The sequence below is a fragment of the Elgaria multicarinata genome, chromosome 3 (assembly GCF_023053635.1).
Source record: "Elgaria multicarinata webbii isolate HBS135686 ecotype San Diego chromosome 3, rElgMul1.1.pri, whole genome shotgun sequence".
Classification (NCBI taxonomy): Eukaryota; Metazoa; Chordata; class Lepidosauria; order Squamata; family Anguidae; genus Elgaria; species Elgaria multicarinata.
The window spans coordinates 155,901,136-155,919,991 of record NC_086173.1 but is presented as its reverse complement, the minus strand read 5'-3'; the positions used below and the strand labels follow the sequence as shown (position 1 = coordinate 155,919,991).

The 18,856-nt window shown below is 43.5% G+C and overlaps 3 protein-coding genes across 7 annotated transcripts in view; 1 reads left to right on the top strand and 2 right to left on the bottom strand.

Moving 5' to 3' along the window:
* LOC134396195 (zinc finger protein 883-like) overlaps positions 1-18,856 on the bottom strand; it is a 162,393-nt gene that overhangs the window by 35,162 nt on the left and 108,375 nt on the right. The gene's annotated exons all lie outside the window — the stretch shown is intronic.
* The window catches only part of LOC134396207 (zinc finger and SCAN domain-containing protein 31-like), a 22,588-nt gene continuing 4,006 nt past the window's right edge, over positions 275-18,856 (bottom strand). For 2 of the 4 annotated variants that reach the window (XM_063122622.1, XM_063122623.1), the window contains 4 exons: positions 11,407-11,514; positions 4,330-5,000; positions 2,423-2,549; positions 275-1,293 (listed from right to left, as the gene is read on the bottom strand). In XM_063122622.1, the coding sequence (XP_062978692.1) occupies positions 431-1,293; positions 2,423-2,549; positions 4,330-4,998 (1,659 nt within the window). In that variant the 5' untranslated portion in view covers positions 4,999-5,000; positions 11,407-11,514 and the 3' untranslated portion in view covers positions 275-430. Of the gene's footprint in view, positions 1,294-2,422; positions 2,550-4,329; positions 5,001-6,958; positions 7,222-11,406; positions 11,515-18,856 lie in introns of those variants that run through there. The other 2 variants (XM_063122620.1, XM_063122621.1) reach the window with 2 other exon arrangements.
* Positions 8,684-18,856, top strand: part of LOC134396175 (zinc finger protein 436-like) — a 24,178-nt gene continuing 14,005 nt past the window's right edge. The window contains exons 1-4 of one of the 2 annotated variants that reach the window (XM_063122580.1): positions 8,684-8,780; positions 10,768-11,241; positions 12,267-12,393; positions 15,460-16,772. In XM_063122580.1, the coding sequence (XP_062978650.1) occupies positions 10,795-11,241; positions 12,267-12,393; positions 15,460-16,619 (1,734 nt within the window). In that variant the 5' untranslated portion in view covers positions 8,684-8,780; positions 10,768-10,794 and the 3' untranslated portion in view covers positions 16,620-16,772. Of the gene's footprint in view, positions 8,781-10,767; positions 11,242-12,266; positions 12,394-15,459; positions 16,773-18,856 lie in introns of those variants that run through there. The other variant, XM_063122577.1, reaches the window with a different exon arrangement.

Genomic DNA, 18,856 nt, shown 5'->3' with positions numbered 1-18,856 from the left:
TTATATCATGACTTTGGTATCTGGCTAAAACCCATGCTGGGTTGCCTTAATAAAAATTTGATTTGAATTTGACTATGGAAAAGGAGGCAGGGAGGGAGTCTGTGACACGCTCCTGATTTCTTCACCATGGTTCGAAGATTGGAAAAGTTATGCTTCCCCCACCTTCCTGTGTGTCTTCCCGTGAATGCTAAGAACCGAGCTATTTCTTTTCTCGTGAAATGTTATTTTATTTTGAAATAAGATTAACAAAATAAAAGGCAACAAAAAGAAGGACATACCTAACAATAAATCAAAACCATCAGCTGGGCTATTTCTGATGCTGTGGCTGCAGCGTTTTGGCTGCACTTCTGTGTTCTCCCAACCCTCTTTGTAACGGGACGGACAAAATGTGGCCCCTGACCGATGTTCTCTGCCTACAATCTCGGCCCTTCTATTGCTTCTCGTCGACATACGTCCCTTTGTGCTTAATCATGTTTGATTTCCGACGGAAGCTTTTGCCACAGTCCGCGTAATTCCGCGGTTTCACCCTCGTGTGGACCCTCTTGTGCCTTATCAGGTGAGAACTGGTGCTGAAGCTCCTCCCGCACTCGGAGCATTCGTACGGCTTCTCTCCGGTGTGGGTCCTCTTGTGTGCAATCAGTTCTCCTTTCTGAATGAAGCTTTTGCCACAGTCCGAGCACTCGTACGGCTTCTCTCCGGTGTGGGTTCTCCGGTGTCTTATCAAGGATGCGTTATGACTGAAGCTCTGCCCGCAATCCGAGCACCGGTACGGCTTCTCGCCCGTGTGTACCCTTTTGTGATTTATAAGGTTCGAGCTGGTACTGAAACTCTTCCCGCACTCGGGGCATCGGTAAGGCTTCTCTCCTGTGTGGGTTCTCTCGTGTATCATCAGATTTGTCCTTCCGTTGGAGATTTTCCCACAATACGAGCATTTGAAGTGCTTATCCCCCTTTTGCATTCTCTGGTGATCAAAAAGGACCAAGTTGTGAGAGAGTCTTTCCCCACAGTCAGGGGCTGCCTTTTCTCTTGCATACCTATGGATTCCTTCTCGGAAGGGGCTTCCATTTAAGTCTTCATTGCATTCCTCAAAATGAAAAGTTTGCTCTGGTGGCATTCTGTGACAGCTTTCCTGGTGACATTTGGGTCCTTGCTGATCACTAGTCATCACTGTCTCCTCGATGCCCTGAAGAAATAGGCCTTCATTTCTTTCCAAGGATGTTCCCCCAAAGTTTGAAGAGTTAGGTTTTTCTGGCTGAAGATTCTCCTCCTTTATCCTCACTTGCACAGCACCTGCTGGAAGAAACAGAAACATGCTAACACAAGTTATCTCATCTTGAGTGCTGCGTCCAGTTCTGGGCATCACGCTTTAAGTAGGATGAAGACAAGCTGGAGCGTGTTCAGAGGAGGGCAACCAGGATGATCAGGGGTCTGGAAACAAAGCCCTATGAGGAGAGGCTGAAAGAACTGGGCATGTTTAGCCTGGAGAAGAGGAGATTGAGGGGAGACATGATAGCACTCTTCGAATACTTAAAAGGTTGTCACACAGAGGAGGGCCAGGATCTCTTCTCGATCCTCCCAGAGTGCAGGACATGGAATAACGGGCTCAAGTTAAAGGAAGCCAGATTCCAGCTGGACATCAAGAAAAACTTCCTGACGGTTAGAGCAGTACAACAATGGAACCAGTTACCTAGGGAGGTTGTGGGCTCTCCCACACTAGAGGCCTTCCAGAGGCAGCTGGACAACCATCTGTCAGGGATGCTTCAGGGTGGATTCCTGCATTGAGCAGGGGGTTGGACTCGATGGCCTTGTAGGCACCTTCCAACTCTACTATTCTGTGATTCTATGATGGAGCTCTCTGAGAAAGCTGCCAAGGGTCAGCATCTATCCCAGAGGTGATAGTTGAGGTGATAGATGAGTTGGCCATCCCAGAGGTGGCCAACTCATGGCTCTCCAGATGTTTCAGTTCCCATCATCCCTCACCATTGGCTATGTTGGCAAGGACTGATGGGAAGTGTCATCCAGAACAACTTGGGGGCCACCAATGGAACTATGAATCCATTCTGAGTTTCAGTCAGAACTAACCAGAACTCTAAAGAGGCTATTCAAGGTGCTGAACCCTAGCCCAGAGAGCTTTGGCTATTGGGCGGTATAGAAATGAAATAAATAAATAAACAAATAGCCCCCGAAATAGTTTCAACACCTTGGATAGCTCCTTTAGAGTTCTGGCTGGGTCTGACTGAAACTGGATTGAAATCAGAAACACCAGTCTCCGCTGGTGGCCACAAATTGCCCACTCCTGATCTAAGGATTCCATATGAAGCGGCAGCCCTTGATTTTCTCAGTGTTTAGCCCTAGAGAAATGATGACACAAACGCCACAGAGAACACATAACATCCAACGATTTAGACACCAGAATCCTTACCTACCAAGTCGGCCTCTCTGTCACCCTCTGGCTTGGCCTCCTGCGAGAGATGCACCTCCATGGCGGCTGAGGAATCTTGCCCTGACTTATGTGAGTTAACGGCCTCTTCTTCTGAAAGCCCAAATATCTGTAATAGGAAGAGGAATACAATTCAGGACACAGCGAGATGTATGAGAGGCCAATGACCAAAGATAATGGCACTCAGAACTTTAACAGCATTTGAACTAGCGTGGTTAATGGTAGGGGAAGGAGGGAAGGGAATAGTATCTTTAGTGTATGCTATATTAATAGATGCCCAGATGGGCACAATGGAGGACTTGAGGAAAGTGTGGGAAGGAGATTTTGAAAGAGAAATAGAAGAAGCTAGATGAAACAAATTATGGAACAACAGACCATTTAGATCAATATCAACTTCTATTCAAGAAACTTCTTTGAAAATACTGCATAGATGGTATCGAACACCAGTACAACTAGCGCACATCACTAAAATTTGTAGTCCTCTCTGTTGGAGAGGCTGCAAGATAAAAGGCACGTGCTTTCATTTATGGTGGTCTTGCTCATATATACAGGGATTCCGGAGATTAGTACATAGAGAATTAATGGTTATTACTAGAGAAACAATTGTATACGATCCAGAATTATTTTTATTATCAATATATAAAGGACTTAATACTGGATTGAAAAGTAAAGACTTAATAATAATCCTGTTGATGGCTGCTCGTCAAACAATTATGCAGCAATGGAAAAAAATTGGACAATTTGAATTTATCTGCATGGAATTGAAATATATGGTCTGCGGCAATATCAGAAAAAATAACTTATGACTTGCTTCAAATTCAAGGGAAATCAGAATCAACATCGTTCAATGACATATGGGGGAGATTCGTTCAATATGCATCACATCCGAATGTACAGCAATGTATGCTTGTTTCAGCTCTGAATATATGGACATTGTAACAACACATGAAGGAATACAGCACATTTATGATTTGGGTGTTTTTTTCTTTTCTGTTTTTCTCTTTTTGGTCTCCTTCCTTACTTTATATTTTCTCTCTCTCTCTCTACTTGATTAAGCTTTCCCCCTAGAAGTTGTATCAATCAACTTTTATTTTTTCCTTTTTGTATATTATACATATTCACATAACTGTTGGTTTGATATTAAATGTTAGGGGATTGTTTGTATTCATTCCTTATTTTTGTATCACTTTAAATAAAACTAAAATTATTAAATTAAAAAAAACACACACACCAAAGATAGGGGATGCTGGGAGTTGTAGTCCAACATATCTGCAGGGCACCAGGTTGGGGAAGCCTGGTTGAGGCAAACAGGCAAGAACAAGAGCTTTTCTAAACAAGGCTGTTTCACCCACTGTTTCTACTTCTGGTGTCATTGCAGAATTAAGATGGGAGCTTTACATGAGGTTATTTTCCTTTCTGGCCTTTCTGTACTTTCTGCTCTAGGTGGCGCTAGACTGTAACGGAATTACATAACTACACCCGTGGTTGTAGTTATGCAATAACGGATTTTCCAAGCTCCAAGAAAACCACCCTGAAATTACTTTTTACAAAATATAAGTGAAGCTGAACAGTAACATCATCATCATCTAAAGTGCCTGTAATCAACCCTAATCAAGGAATGCAAACGCACAAGAAATGCCTTGTCTAGAAAAGCTCCAAGAGTTGGTAACGGCCACTAAATTAAAGGGCTTTAAAGGGAGGAGAGGGTTTAGAGTAGACAGATACATGGAAGATAAGTTTATCAATGGTCATTAACGATGATGGCTAAATGGAGCCTCCATATTCAGGAGCAGCATACCTCTGAATAAGAGTTGCTGGGAAGCAAAAGCAAGGGATCCAGCACAGCTCTTAGTTTGTGCCTGAAGACAAACACCATGCAGAGGTCTCACCTTTGGTTCCGGTCTCTCAGTCTTTTGACGAAGCCTCAGCAAAAATTCCTCTGCCCGGGCCACCGCCTTGGGGCAATTTTCCACACCGCCTTCCCAGACCCAGCGCTGCATCTCCAGGGGAAGGATGGCCAGGAACTGCTCCAGGATCACCAGCTCCAGGATCTGCTCTTTGGTGTGCTGTTCTGGCTCCAACCATCGACAGCAGAGTTCCCGGAGCTTCTTCCAAACATCCCGTGGGCCGTCGGCTTCCCGATAGCAGAACTGCCTGAAGCGTCGGCACCGGGACCCCAAGCTGATGCCATCCTCATCAAGAAGCTCTTCTTTGACATTCGTAGAAGAATCTTGCCTTTCCTGACCTTCTCTGCTGAGGCCTAGTGGCGTTTGGATCACGCCCTCTCCTTTTGGCTGCTGGCTAGAACAATCTACTTCCTCAAACGAGGCTGGGGTAGCCTCACGATTTCCCATTGACCTGTCCTGAAGCCCACATGGTGGGTTTTTCCACCCCAACTGTGGGTCCTGCATTTTCTTCAGGAACTCCTGCCACTGGGTTTCCCAGCCTTGCTGGAGGCCCGCATTGGGTTCTTGCTTAATTTGTTTAAAATTTACTTCAGCCGGAGCCTCCTGCCTCCCATTTCCCTCCTGATTCAGGTCTTGCTCCTCCATTTTCATTCCTGCAACAGAAACACCATGTTGATAAGGCCCGCCTGGCGCCACCTTTTCAGCGCCAGGTTAAGGTAGGGTGACCCTATGAAAAGGAGGACAGGGCTCCTGTATCTTTAATAGTTGCATAGAAAAGGAAATTTCAGCAGATGTCATTTGTATACCGAATTTCTTCGATTTTAAGATGCCATCGATTGTAAGACACACACTAATTTCAGTACCACCAACAGGAAAAAAAAAATCCTAAAACACACCCGCGATTCTAAGACGCACCCCGTTTTTAGAGGGGGGGGAAAGTGTGTCTTAGAATCGAAGAAATAGGGTATATGGAGCACCTGGTGAAATTCCCTCTTCATCACAACAGTTAAAGCTGCAGGGGCCCTGCCCTCTTTTAAATCTGGTCACTCTAGTATAGCTCCTGCACCTTTAACTGCTGTGATGAAGAGGGAATTTCACCAGGTTCTCCATACATACCAATGACACATGCTGAAATTTCTTTTTCTATGCTACTGTTAAAGATCCTGGAGCTCTGTCCTCCTTTTCATATGGTCACCCTAGTTAAGACTTTCCTCCACTCCCTGGCATTTGATGGAGTTTTTTATTGGGTCCTGGTATTTTATCGTTAATCATGTTTTGCTGTTCCAAACAATTTTAAATTTGTGTATATTAAAGGTTTTATATGATGTTTTATCATGTTGTATTTTAGGCAATAACTTTATTAAAAATTGTTTAATCTTTTCCCACTGATGAAGACCATGTGAGTTGAAACGCATTTGGGGTAATTTTATGTTGTAATTTTAAAGCATATACATTTGTTCAATGATTAAAAATATATTTCCTATAGATACATGATTCCATTCAATACATATAGCTCCATTTGTATTTAAGAATATTGTTTTATACTGCCATATATTAGTTTCCTTAAACGCTTTTGTTTTTCGGATTGATTTTGGTTTAAGATAACACTTTTTCACTATATTGGCTTTTCTGTACCTGGCCACCCTATGCAAGGGTTTGGAGTGGGGTAGGGCAGTGTGACCAGTGGGCAGTAGTGCAGCTAGGTAATTTTACACCCTGGACATAATGATCTTACTGGGGGGAGGGGGGGGGCTTTTAGATGGCCAGGTGGGTTGCTTCAATTGTGAAGCAAACAAGTAACATGATTTCTCTTCTGCCCATAACTGCCATTCCATAACTGCTTTACAACTGTTTTAACATACTTGCAACACAACTGTTGGCAACCCTGATATAATTTTTTAAAAAACCAACAACCTCTGAGCATGTGCAGGTTTTCATTTTAAACTCACTTCCATCATAGCACCATCATGAGAATGGGAATAAAATGGAGTTTGCTTCTGATGCCCTCATCACCTGCCCCACCCTGGGTGGTCATTTGGGACCCTCTGGGCTATGGGAACCTAGATTCCCCACCCCCTAAGGTCTGACTGCACCACTGTCGGCAGGGGGTGAGGGGGGGCAGATTTAAAAGAGGGCAGGGCACCTGCAGGTTTAACTGTGGTGATGAAGAGGGGATTTCACCAGGTTCCCCATATATACAAATGACACCTGCTGAAATTCCCTTTTCTATGCTACTGTTAAAGATACAGGAGCCCTGTCCTCCTTTTCATATGGTCACTCTAACTCAAATCTATACGAGATAAACAGGACCGGCTCACAGCAGAGGTAGCTGCTGCCTCTGCTGTGAGCCGGTCCTGTTTATCTCGTATAGATTTGAGTTAGAGTGACCATATGAAAAGGAGGACAGGAAAAGGAGGACAACCTTCCTAGATTTACCAGTTTAAAACCTGCGACGGGAGAGAAAACCCTTGTCCCCATTGAGCCCCATTGAGTCCCCGTTGAACTTGCTGCTCCAGGGAATCAAGATCTTGCTGACTTGTTCAGTTTCTCACCCTCCAGCCCTTTCCTCTAGCGTTTTCTCCTTCCTCTTTTTTCCTCTCCTTCAACTCACCGACTCCAAGCTGGCTCTGCATTGCCCTGGCAACCTGTGGCAGCCACCAATGGCTCCAAGGACAGGAATTAAAAAAAAAGTGGGGATGATTCCTGCTCCCCAATGGGAAATGAAGGGAAGGAAATAGGTCTGGAAGGTGGCTTTACTTTGGGCAACCTCCCCCAATTTCTCAACCCCGCCCCCTTTGGGCCACGCTAGGCATCAGAGTTCTGTCTCCTTTAACTCTTTCAGGGTGCTTCCAGCTCAAGGAATCAGAAGGCATTGTGATAGCCCCCCAAAAGAGGAAATGCATCACACACAGGCCAAAACAGAGGATGCCGCTTTGCACAACCTCTGCAATATGTATATGTATCAATGCACATTTAGAAATAATAGCTATAGTTAAAATAGAAATACAGTACATTTTATGATAGTGGGAACAAATCTGTCTAGGTGGAATTGTAAGATGTTTTTAGAATGTTTGTAGGATGTTTTTAGGATGTTTTAACAATGTATATTATGTTTTAATTCAGTTTTATGTATTTTATATTTACTGTTGTTCCCCACCTCGAATAGAATGGGCCAGAATGACCCCCTATATATATATATTATAATGTCAAAAATAATGGCATGTGTTATAAACACTTGAGAACAATATGTTATATAATAAGCCACAAAACCGCCACGGAAATCATGTGTCAGTAGCTGTTCCAGGCCGTCATCCATATTTCACCAAACAAGCAGGAACGGCAACTTCCAAGTGAGTCAAATCAACCAAACGCACCAGTCACACTAGACTAGATTGGATTGATATAAGAAGCCACAAAACATCATCAGAAACCACGTTTCATGATTAACAGCATTAATTCCGTCTAGTCAAATGACAGTAGTGTATTTGGTTAGTTTCACTCACTCACAAATTGCCATTCTAGTCTATTTCCCCATGACAATTTGTGGCTCATTTTGCTCCCTTGGACATTGCCTTTCTGGGCCAGTTTGCTCAATGTGGAAGATTGCCCACAAGCTGTATTGGAACATGGTTTCTGTGGACGTTTTGTGGCTTATTGCATCCCTTACCATGGAGTTATGCGTGACTGGTGAGTTTGGTTGGTTTCCCTTATTCAGAAGTAGCAGCTCTTGGCTGTTCCTCGCCATTCCGTTTTGTTCTGGATGTGTTCTGGGAATTATGGAGTTAATTATAATATAATATTGCAAGGTTTTTAGTCCTGAAATATTGTTCTCAATGTTTCTAACACATGCCACTATTTTCAGCATATATATTTTTTAATATAAAGGGGTTGTTCCAGCCAATTTTGTTCCGTTCCAGTTTTTACACTGTTCCGGTGAGGGATGTTGCCAATTTCAATCAAAAGGGCTAGTAAGAACTTTTGCTTCCCAACAACTGTGATGAACATAAAAGAAGATGCTGGATGCTGGATCAGACCAAGGGTCCATCTAGTCCAGCATTCTGTCCACACAGTGGTCGACCAGCTGCTAATGGGAAGCCCACGAGGAGGACATGAGTGCAACAGCACCCTCCTGCCCATGTTCCCCAGGAAATGGTGTACACTGGCATACTGCCTCAGGTACTGGAGACTGCCTAGAGCCATCAGAACTGACAAGACACTTTATGCGATTTTTAAGGGAAGGGTTAAACTGACAAAGCTTTAGTTCCTAGATAGGCAAGTGGAGGTGGAGCTTGGAGGGGCTCTGACTTCCTCTTCCTGCCCTACTCCAGAGCTTTGATGGAAAGAAAAAGGGTTTGGGATGGTAAAAATTTGGCTTAGGGTGCCTTTGACTCTTGGAGCCTGATTTCCCGAGACAGCAAAAGCAACTGGCAGAAGTAAGTTGAGAGGGGGAAGGCAAAAGAGAGAAACAAACCCTGCAACTGAAACTGTACATTGCAAGTTTAATCTTCTTGGATCTTCTTTTTTGTTTTTAAAGGTTTTGTTCTTTTGAATTGTTGTACACTCCCTCGGTGGCTTTTTTTTTAAAAAAATATTTAGCAAAGCAGCAGTATTTGGATCCGAATAAGAAGTATATGCACAATGAAATTGGTGGAGCAAGATTGCTCTTCAGATCAGAGGGGTGTCTGTGCAACTGATCACTGCAAGAAGGTTTAGTGCATCCTGCCCCGTCCATGCTAAAACCATGCAAAGAAAAGGGGGGGGGGAGGAAAGGAACCTCTCGTGCAAGCACTTGGGTCATTACTGACTCCTAGACGGACGCCTGCTTTCGCTGACGTTTTCTTGGCAGGCTTTGTAGCGGGGTGGTTTGCCATTGCCTTCCCCAGTCACAGTTACCTTTCCCCCAGCTAGCTGGGTACTCATTTTACCAACCTTGGAAGGATGGAAGGCTGAGTCGACCTGAGCCGGCTGCCTGAGAACCACTTTCTGCTGGGATAGAACTCAGGCCGTGGGGAGAGTTTCGGCTGCAGTAACTGCCGCTTACCACTCTGTGCCACATGAGGCCTAAAAGGAGAGAGGAACGAAAGGAATAAGGGAGCCTAAGCTCAGAATTCAGCTCCCCTGGGAAAAACAAGGAAAAAAAGTAGATACCCAGCTACAGAAAGTGGCTGTTGAACAGGCCATGTTTATATCATGTTTTTATACTGTTTGTTTTATACTTTGAATGGTTTTAATTTTTTTGAACCGCCCAGGGAGCTACAGGAGCTATACTGCAGCTATACTGTGACCAGATTTAAAAGAGGACAGGGCACCTGCAGGGAATTTCACCAGGTTCCCCATATATACAAATGACACCTGCTGAAATTCCCTTTTCAATATAACTGTTAAAGATACACGAGCCCTTTCCTCCTTTTCATATGGTCACCCTAGTGTAACCAGGCCATTTTGAATGCTGGGATATGCTGAGTTTATGCCAAATCCCTCCCTCCCTCCCTCCATCTTATTCCCCCCCCCCCCGTAGCATCTCTCCCTGCGTGTTCTTTGGTTTCCATGGCAGCCACAGTAAACACACAACCGCCATTGCAGAGGCCTAGTCAAGAGTTGGCAGGTAAACCGTGGAGGATGCTCAATGGATTTGAATAAAGAATATAAGAGGATAAGCTTGGTTCAGATATAAGGAGAAATTGTTGTATAGACCAATGGTCTTCTTCCATGGTAAAGTAAGCATACACTATTGTATAATACCATATATAATATAATACCATAATACTTCTGTAAACCGCCCAGAGAGCCCTGGCTATGGGAGCGGTATAAAAGTTAAATAAATAAATAAATAAATACACATACATATTCACAATACATACAACACAAATATCAGTAAAGCAGTACTGAAGTGTTAAAACGTAAATACAAAGACATCATTATATTAAAAGTGTTAGTTATTAAAAAAATTCCTACTTAAAATAAATATATCCAAAAAATAAACGCTATTGCAACTCACCAACTTAATATATATATTATACAAGAGTGTATGTTTACCACTTAAGAAGACCATTGGTCAAAACGCGTTTAGTATCAGTTTTTAAATGTTATACTATTGAGTTTTTAGTGGCCCAATATATATTGGTATTTGTTTCCATTGAGTAAATAATTTTAAATTGTTTCATCATCATTGTTACCTAATTGCTGCTATCACCACTTATATTGTCACCAGTGTATCCAACCCAGTTGTTCTGTTTCACGGCTGTATTTTAAGGGGTTGGGAGAAATTTCCAGGTTTTATAGTCAATTCATAATGATAACAGCAAATCCTGAGGAGGTTTTGAAGGGGCGGTCAAAAACTATCCCCTGCTGTTTACAGGGAGGGGGGCGTATTTTTGCCCCAATCTGCATCGCTTTTAACACACAAACTATCCTTTCCAGCCCAGGAATTGTGGCCAGAAATACAACATGGAACAGCAGGAGCCCACAGGACCCGGGCCAGGGGAGAGCTTGGAAGCAGGAGGAGGAGCAGGAAGAGAACCTCACATTGTCCAAATCGGAGCCCTCCGGGAGCTTCCGACTGAGGCAGCTCCACAAGGCGTTAAGCAAGAACCAAGTGAGGGGCGGCTAGAGCAGGGATTTCTGGAGATGACGCATGGCCCTCATGCACAAAGGAGAACTCCTCAGGTGCCTGAGCCCATTTCGGAAGAGGACACGAAGGGATTCCAGGCCTCCGTCAAGGGAGAAGCTAATGCCGGCCAAGAACCTGGTGGAGGGTGTGAGGCCTGTCACAGTGTGGATTCCTCCATAGGAGTGAAGGAAGAGGTTCTGGATGAGGAGGATGCTGTCAGCTTGGAAATCCAGCCCCAGGCCTTCAAGGAATCCTGTGGCCAAGAGGCTGAGGAAACCCAAGAGGTGGTTTATTTGTTTGTTAGTTGGCTGGTTTAAGCATTTTTCAGCGTGCTTTTCCCACCCGAAAAAAATAGCAGATGCTCAGAGAATATAAAAAAGTTTTAGAAGACCCTCTCTACAGTTCTTGATGTAGAGAGGGTCCTCTAAAGATTAGCTAAGACACCTTACCATTTAGGCTTTTGTCTCTGTGGATCACATGAGGTTGAGGGCCTTCCTCATTATTGGTTCAATTGTTCTTTGATGCAAGAGATTGGAGAAAAATACCTTGTTGATTTGCTAAAAAAATATATGGAATAAACTGGTTACTTTGCCTGAAAGTGGACTTCTTGCTTTTTAAAAAGGATATTATAAAGACTGTGGCCCCGTTCAGAAGACACCTTAAACCATGGCTTTAACCATGGTGGTTAAGCCAGAAAGCTGGGCTGTGTTCAGAAGAGACCTTAAACCACTGCTTTAACTATAGTGAATAAAGCAAAAAGCCGTATTCACCGTGGTTAAAGCCATGGAGTGGATTGCCACTTGTGAGTGAGCAGAATGATGATATTTATATACTGCTCCATATCTCATTTAGATTCTGGAGCAGTGCGCATAGGAATAAAACAGTAAAAAGAAAGACAATTAAAAACTGAAAATTAAAATTGTTCAATTTAAAACAAAGGGCCAATAAAAACAGTAGCTGGTCAGTTGAGAAAGCTTTCCTGGAACAGAGATGTTTTCAGGAGGCGCCAGAAGCAGCCTAGGGTTGGCACCTGCCTGACCTCCAGGGGCAGGGAGTTCCACAGAGAAGGGGCCACCACACTGAAGGCTCTTCTCCTGGTAGACTCCAATTGGGCCAAAGGTCCACGTGGAACCACCAGGAGCATGCCCTCTGACAACCTCCGCGATTGGGCAGATTGGTAAGGGAGAAGACGCTCTTTCAGAAGACGGCTCCCAACAACAGCTGACCTGCAGCATTCTGCACTAGCTACACCTTCTGAAGCAGCTTTAAGGGCAGCCCCCACCTACTTATGCCTCGCTTTCTGTTTCAGGTATCAGTAGCCCTCAGAAATGTGGCAGTCAATCACCCCAAGTCAAATCAGGATTCCTCCGACACGGGAAAAGGCCAGCTTCCTCTGGAGGTCAAGGAGGAGGGTCCTGAAGAGGCCAATGTGTTGGGTAAGGATCTGAATCTGAATGTCACGCTGTTAGGAATCTTCCAGATGGTTCCAGCATATCTGACCAGGCCATGGTCTGAAGGTGCATGAGCCAATCCCCTTGCTGAAGCTAAGTAGGTCTGGGTCTGGTCAGTGCTTATAAGGGAGACCACCTGGGAACTTGCATGTAGCCACCTTGAGTTCCACGATGGAAGAAAAGTGGGACATAAATTTAATTAATCAATCAATCTCCCTCTGCCCCCTTCCATATTTCCTTGAAACCCGACATCTGCACAAGGTTGGGGAAGGATGGTATAGAGGATATCCCTTCCTTTTGTGAACTGCCCAGAGAGCTTCGGCTGTGGTTGGGTGGGGTATATAAATGTAATAAATAAATGTAATAAATAAATAAAATAAATAAATAAAATAAATGGGAACCATCATACATACCATTAAAACATGAAAGCAAGTACAAAAACATGGCAGCAAAGTCATATCATCAAAGCCAGGTATGGAGAACAAATCACATCAGCTTACTTACTTTAAAGCCACAATCCAACACACATTTAAGCAGGGGGGGGGGGGAGGTCAGAGAACCACAGTAGAGTTGGAAGGGGCCATTGAGTCCAACCCCTTCCTCAATGCAGGAATCCACCTTAAAGCATCCCTGACACATGGTTGTCCAACTGCCTCTTGAGTCCACAACCTCCCTAGGTAACTGGTCCCATTGTTGGACTGCTCTAACAGTCAGGAAGTTTTTCCTGATGTCCAGCTGGAATCTGGCTTCCTGTCACTTGAGCCCATTATTCCGTGTCCTGCACTGTGGGATGATCGAGAAGAGATCCTGGCCCTCCTCTGTGGGACAACCTTTTAAGAATTTGAAGAGTGCTCTCATGTCTCCCCTCAACCTTCTCTTCTCCAGGCTAAACATGCCCAGTTCTTTCAGTCTCTCCTCATAGGGCTTTGTTTCCAGACCCCTAATCATCCTGGATGCCCTCTTTTGAACACACTCCAGCTTGTCTACATCCTTCTTGAAGTTCGGTGCCCAGAACTGGACGCAATACTCAAGATGGAAGCAGTGCTCAAGATGAGGCCTAACCTGTTGCAGAATGCCTTCTCCCTCACATATTTACCTGACTAATTCTGTAACTTCTCTTAAGAGTCAGGTGAAAACTTTTCTCCATTCCTACCCCAAAGGTTTGGTGATGCTTAATTACTACTGGTTAGGGTGACCATATTTTGGAAACCAAAAAAGAGGACAACATGGTCGCCCCCAAGGGGGCGTGTCCAGCACCAAGGGGGCGTGCCCACCCGAACATAGCCTTGGTCACATGTCTGATTTTACAGCACACATTTAAGACAAATCTCTTCTACATAACATCTTAATGTTAAAATCACTGAAATAAAGAACAAGTGAGAGATTCAATGTATCTGAAATTAACTTCACTCACTCCTACTTTTGTAGGTTTTGCTGTACTTTGAACCTTTTGCTATACTCTGTGTGTTACATTCTCCCCTTCCCTCAAATATCTTTTCTGACTGTATCTTCACTCATTGCAAGCTGCTGTTGTTGTTAACAGGGTTTGCTGCTGCCCCCAGATCTGTTTCAAATTTGGTATGGCTAAAGCTCTACCTAAAAGCTTTCATGGTGCCAACTTTCAGCTCTTTATCTTTAAAAATGACAGTTTAAAAAATAATAATTTTAAAACCTCATATTTTAAAAAATTCCTAAAAAATCAATGAACAGATCTGTTTCAAATTTGGTGTGGCTAAAGCTCTACCTAAATCCTATCATGGTACAAAGTTTCATCTCTTTATCTTTAAAAATGATGATTTTAAAAATAATAATTTTAAAACCTCAATTTTAAAAAAAATCCTAAAAAATCAATGGATGAACGGATCTGTTTCAAATTTGGTGTGGCTAAAGCTCTACCTAAATCCTATCATGGTACAAAGTTTCATCTCTTTAACTTTAAAAATGATGATTTTAAAAATAATTTTAAAACCTCAATTTTTAAAAAATTCCTAAAAAATCAATGGATGAACGGATCTGTTTCAAATTTGGTATGACTAAAGCCCTTCCTAAGAGCTACCATTGTGCCAACTTTCATGTCTTTATCTTTAAAAATGACGAAGTTATAAACATTTTTGTTAATTTCCATTAGAGCTGCACTTTGAAAAAAAATCCGGGAGGTGGAGGGATTTCCCCTCCACCTCCCGGATTTGCCATCAAAACCCCGGACAAATCCGGGCACATCCGGTCATATGGTCACCCTACTACTGGTTAGTTTATTCTGCTGTTTGTCCGTCTCACACAGGATCAGTTTGCTATTGCTGATCCAGTTTTTAGGATGCTTTTTTTTTTTACTGCCGTTTCATTTATTTGTAAGCAGCCCCAAGTTGGACTTTTATCATTGGAAGGTGGGATATCAATGATGAAATAAATACAAATTTAATGGAAGGCTGGCAGGATAGTGAACTGTTGTTATACCGGCTGACTTTTAAAATCTGTTTTGTCGTCCTGGTAACCCTTTTATTGTATTTTGATTGAGTCATATTGAAATTCATTAGTGACCTTGTGGTACTTCTTAAAAGCAGGTTCCATGCAAGTGTAGAGTGCTTCTGCTCAAGAGAGTCCATTCTGTTCTCCCTCCCCCTGAGTTTTCTGTTTCCTTTCCAATGGATTCTTCATAGAATCCTAGAATCGTAGAGTTGGAAGGGGCCCATAAGGCCATCAAGTCCAACCCCTACTCAATGCAGGAATCCACCCCAAAGCATCCCTGACAGATGGTTGTCAGGTATGCTTTACATTCTGGGCCCACTGAACATGCTCAGTCCTCATTGCCCTGGGCTTTTTTTTCTCCCCAAAAGATCTGTTGCACTTTTACCAATATTGGGGTTCCCCCAAACCTGCTGATACCACCTCTTGTGTTGGGATGGTGCTGTTTTTCCTTCATAAATATTCTCACTCGGAGAATGAGCTCGCTATTAAAATGTAGGTTCGATTACTACACTGTCTTACTTTTTGTGGACATTTCTTCCCTCCCCAATACAAGGTTTAACTGATGTCACGATCCTCTTTGTTCAGGAGGCAGAGACCAAACATGGAGGATTGCAAAGGAGCCTTTTCTACTGGAAAAACATGAGCAAATGGACGTCAGTGAAATATCCTTGGAAAGAGCCAAAGGAGTGTTTTTCTGCCATCCTGTGCTGGAAGAGATGCCTAAAAGTCAAGGAGGACCTGAAATTCAGCAGGAAAACCATCAGAGGATGAGTCCGGAACACACCTTACTTTGTGAGGAAGGCAACAATAGTCCATGTAAGGGAACCTTCCAAGAAAGATTCTTGAGGCACAAGGCAGCACAAGTGGGTTTGGAGTGTGGGAAAAACTTCTGTCAGGGCTTTGGCCTTCCTAAGAATCAGAAGATGCAAAAGGGGGGGAAGCTGCATACGTGTACATACTGTGGGAAAATTGCCAACAGGAAGGCAGATTTGATTGTACATGAGAGAACCCATACCGGAGAGAAACCATATGAATGCTCTGAGTGCGGGAAAAGCTTCAATACCACCTCTCACCTTACGAAACACAAAAGAATACACACAGGAGAAAAACCTCATAAATGTTCAGACTGTGAGAAAAGCTTTAACCAGAAAGGAGACCTTGTTATACACAAGAGAAAGCATACTGGGCAAAAACCATATGAATGCTCTGAGTGTGGAAAAAGCTTTAGCACTAGCTATCAATTCATAAACCATAAAAGGTTACACACAGGGGAGAAACCTTATACCTGCTCAGACTGTGGGCAAAGCTTTAATTGGAAGTCAAACCTTATTACACACCGGAGAATACATACTGGGGAGAAACCTTATGAATGTTCCATCTGTAGGAAATGTTTTAGTGATAAATCTTCCCTTACTAAACACCTGCGAACACACACAGGGGAAAAACCATACAAATGCTCAGATTGTGGGCAAAGCTTCGATTTGAAATCAAAACTTATTACACACCAGAGAACACATACTGGTGAGAAACCGTACTCATGCCCTGAGTGTGGCAAAAGCTTGAGTCATAGATCCTCCCTTATTAAACACATGAGAATCCACACAGGAGAAAAACCTTATGAATGCTATGAATGTGGGAAAAGCTTTATTTCTAGCTCGGACTGTAGAAAACATGAAAGAGTACACACACGAGAGAAACCATATAAACGTGGAAGGAAATGTCCCCTAATCCCTCTGTTCTCGTAAACAGAAAACCCACATGTGACTGCAAGTTTAAAGATGTTCATGTAGAAAAGAGTTTGGTGTGAAAACTGTATAAAAGTTTGAACTGTGTGAATAGATTTAGCTGGAGCTCAACTGATACCAAATCTCTCTATATAAAACAGGAATGAAACGTAATAGATTGTTTTTCTGGGCAAAATGACAGGGTTGACATCTCCTATTACTCACAGTTGGAAGATTCTTAAAATACCTTAACAGGATCCAAATCCTTGGTAGATTCCAGCATATGAATAATCAGCCTGATGTGATTGCTGGAAAAATGGGTGCTAAATTCCCTGTTCCAATCTTTTAACTTTAGAAAAATCCAATGGGCCCTAGGTCTGAGTCCGTTTCTACACCTGCCTTTTTCCCAGGATCATCCCGGGATCATTCCTGTTCATCCAAATGACACACAGGGGATCCCAGGAGCAGGCAGGGATGATCCCTCCATTTTCCTGGGATAATCCTTAGGTGTAGAAAGGGCCTGAGACTCCAGAAATTTGATCCTGATCTCTTAGTAATTCCAAATATAAAAAACTGGAATATTTTCCCCATCTTATTGATGAATGTATGCAGCTACTAAAACGATTGGATTGCACTACGGTGATTTCCAGGTTTAAACTGTTTGCAATCGTTTTGCTGTATATATCATAGAATCATAGAATAGCAGAGTTGGAAGGGGCCTACAAGGCCATCGAGTCCAACCCCCCACTATTGTTAGCCTCTGCCTGGAGCTGGTGGGATGGGTTGATAGGAAATTTACTTGTGTGAATCCATACACATTTTAAATGATGCAAAATGCTAAATTCAGTTGAGGCACATGCTTGTAGAATTTATGTGGGAAGTGTTTACTTTCCTCGTTCAATTTAGCTTTCCAAACATCCTGTTTCTTGTATCCAAATGCCAGAGGAATTAGTCTTTGCCCCCCACCCCAAATGACCATGAGTCCTGTGTTGCCTTAAAGCAGGGGTGAGCAACCCATGTCCCTTATGCCGTATACGGCCCTCAGCCCAATTTCAAAAGCCCTCTGCAAGGGATCAGTTGAGACCACCAGTGACAGTGGTCTGTCCCTCCCCCGGATGCCTGCTGGGCACACAGGAAGAATGGGGTGGGGAGAAAAGGGGGTGGTTCTGCCTACTTTTTGATCTGCCCCCTCACCACTGGCCTATTAATTTATTTATTTGCATTTCTCTAGCTGAAGCTCTCTGAGCGGTTCACAAAAGTCAAAACGATAGTTCAATTCAAAGTATAAAACAGACAAGAGTATAAAAAACACAATTTAAAAGAACAATATAAAAGCACAACCAGGATAAAACCAATCAGCAATGCAGAGATTTATACAGATTTAAAACACCAAAGTTAAAAGACTAAGATGATATACTGTTAAAATACTGGGAAAATAAAAAGGTCTTCACCTGGCGTCCAAAAGAGTATAATGTAGGTGCCAGGCGGACCTCTCTGGGGAGCTCATTCCACAGCCAGGGTTCCACAGCAGAGAAGGCCCTCCTCCTGGTATCCACCTGCCTCACTTCCTTTGGGAGGGGCTCATGGAGAAGGTCCCCTCAAGGTGATCTTAGTGTCCAGGCAGGTACATATGAGAGGAGGGGTTACTTCAGATAGCCTATTACCCCACAAAGATAACCTTCAAGGGAATGTGGCTCTTGGCAGAAAAAAGGTTCCCCATCTCTGCCTTAAAAACTAAGGGCACAATCCTATCAATTGCACTGTTGCTGCTTGGAGACTTCCGAGATTCCTATGCTCTGCTAGGCTGAAGCCAGTAGGGCAGGAGGAGGAGGAGCGGAAGCAATCTTCACCTCTCTGTCCACTGTTTTTGACCATTTTCGCCAGATAGGCTTCTCAGACTGTCTAGTGAGGGTGATTTGGATGGGGATGGGAGGCTGGAGGAGGCTCATGACATCTCATATCCTGGCCTCTCCAGTCTCCACCCCTCCCACCCGTCGGAACGCCCCCTTTCCTCCTCTGAGGTTGCTTCTCTGACCTCAGACGGCAGCCAGCCCTAGGGAGGCAGGTTGCATCTCCCCCTTGTGAAGTTATAGTGCTGCCGTAGGCCTCAGAAGGATATTCCTGAGCAATCCTACTAGGGTCCCTGAGATGCTCACCAAGGGACCATAGGATTATTTATCATATTTTTAATCATCATCATCTATTTGTTACCCGCATCTACCTCTGGATCGAGGCAAGGTACAACACAAATGCAAACA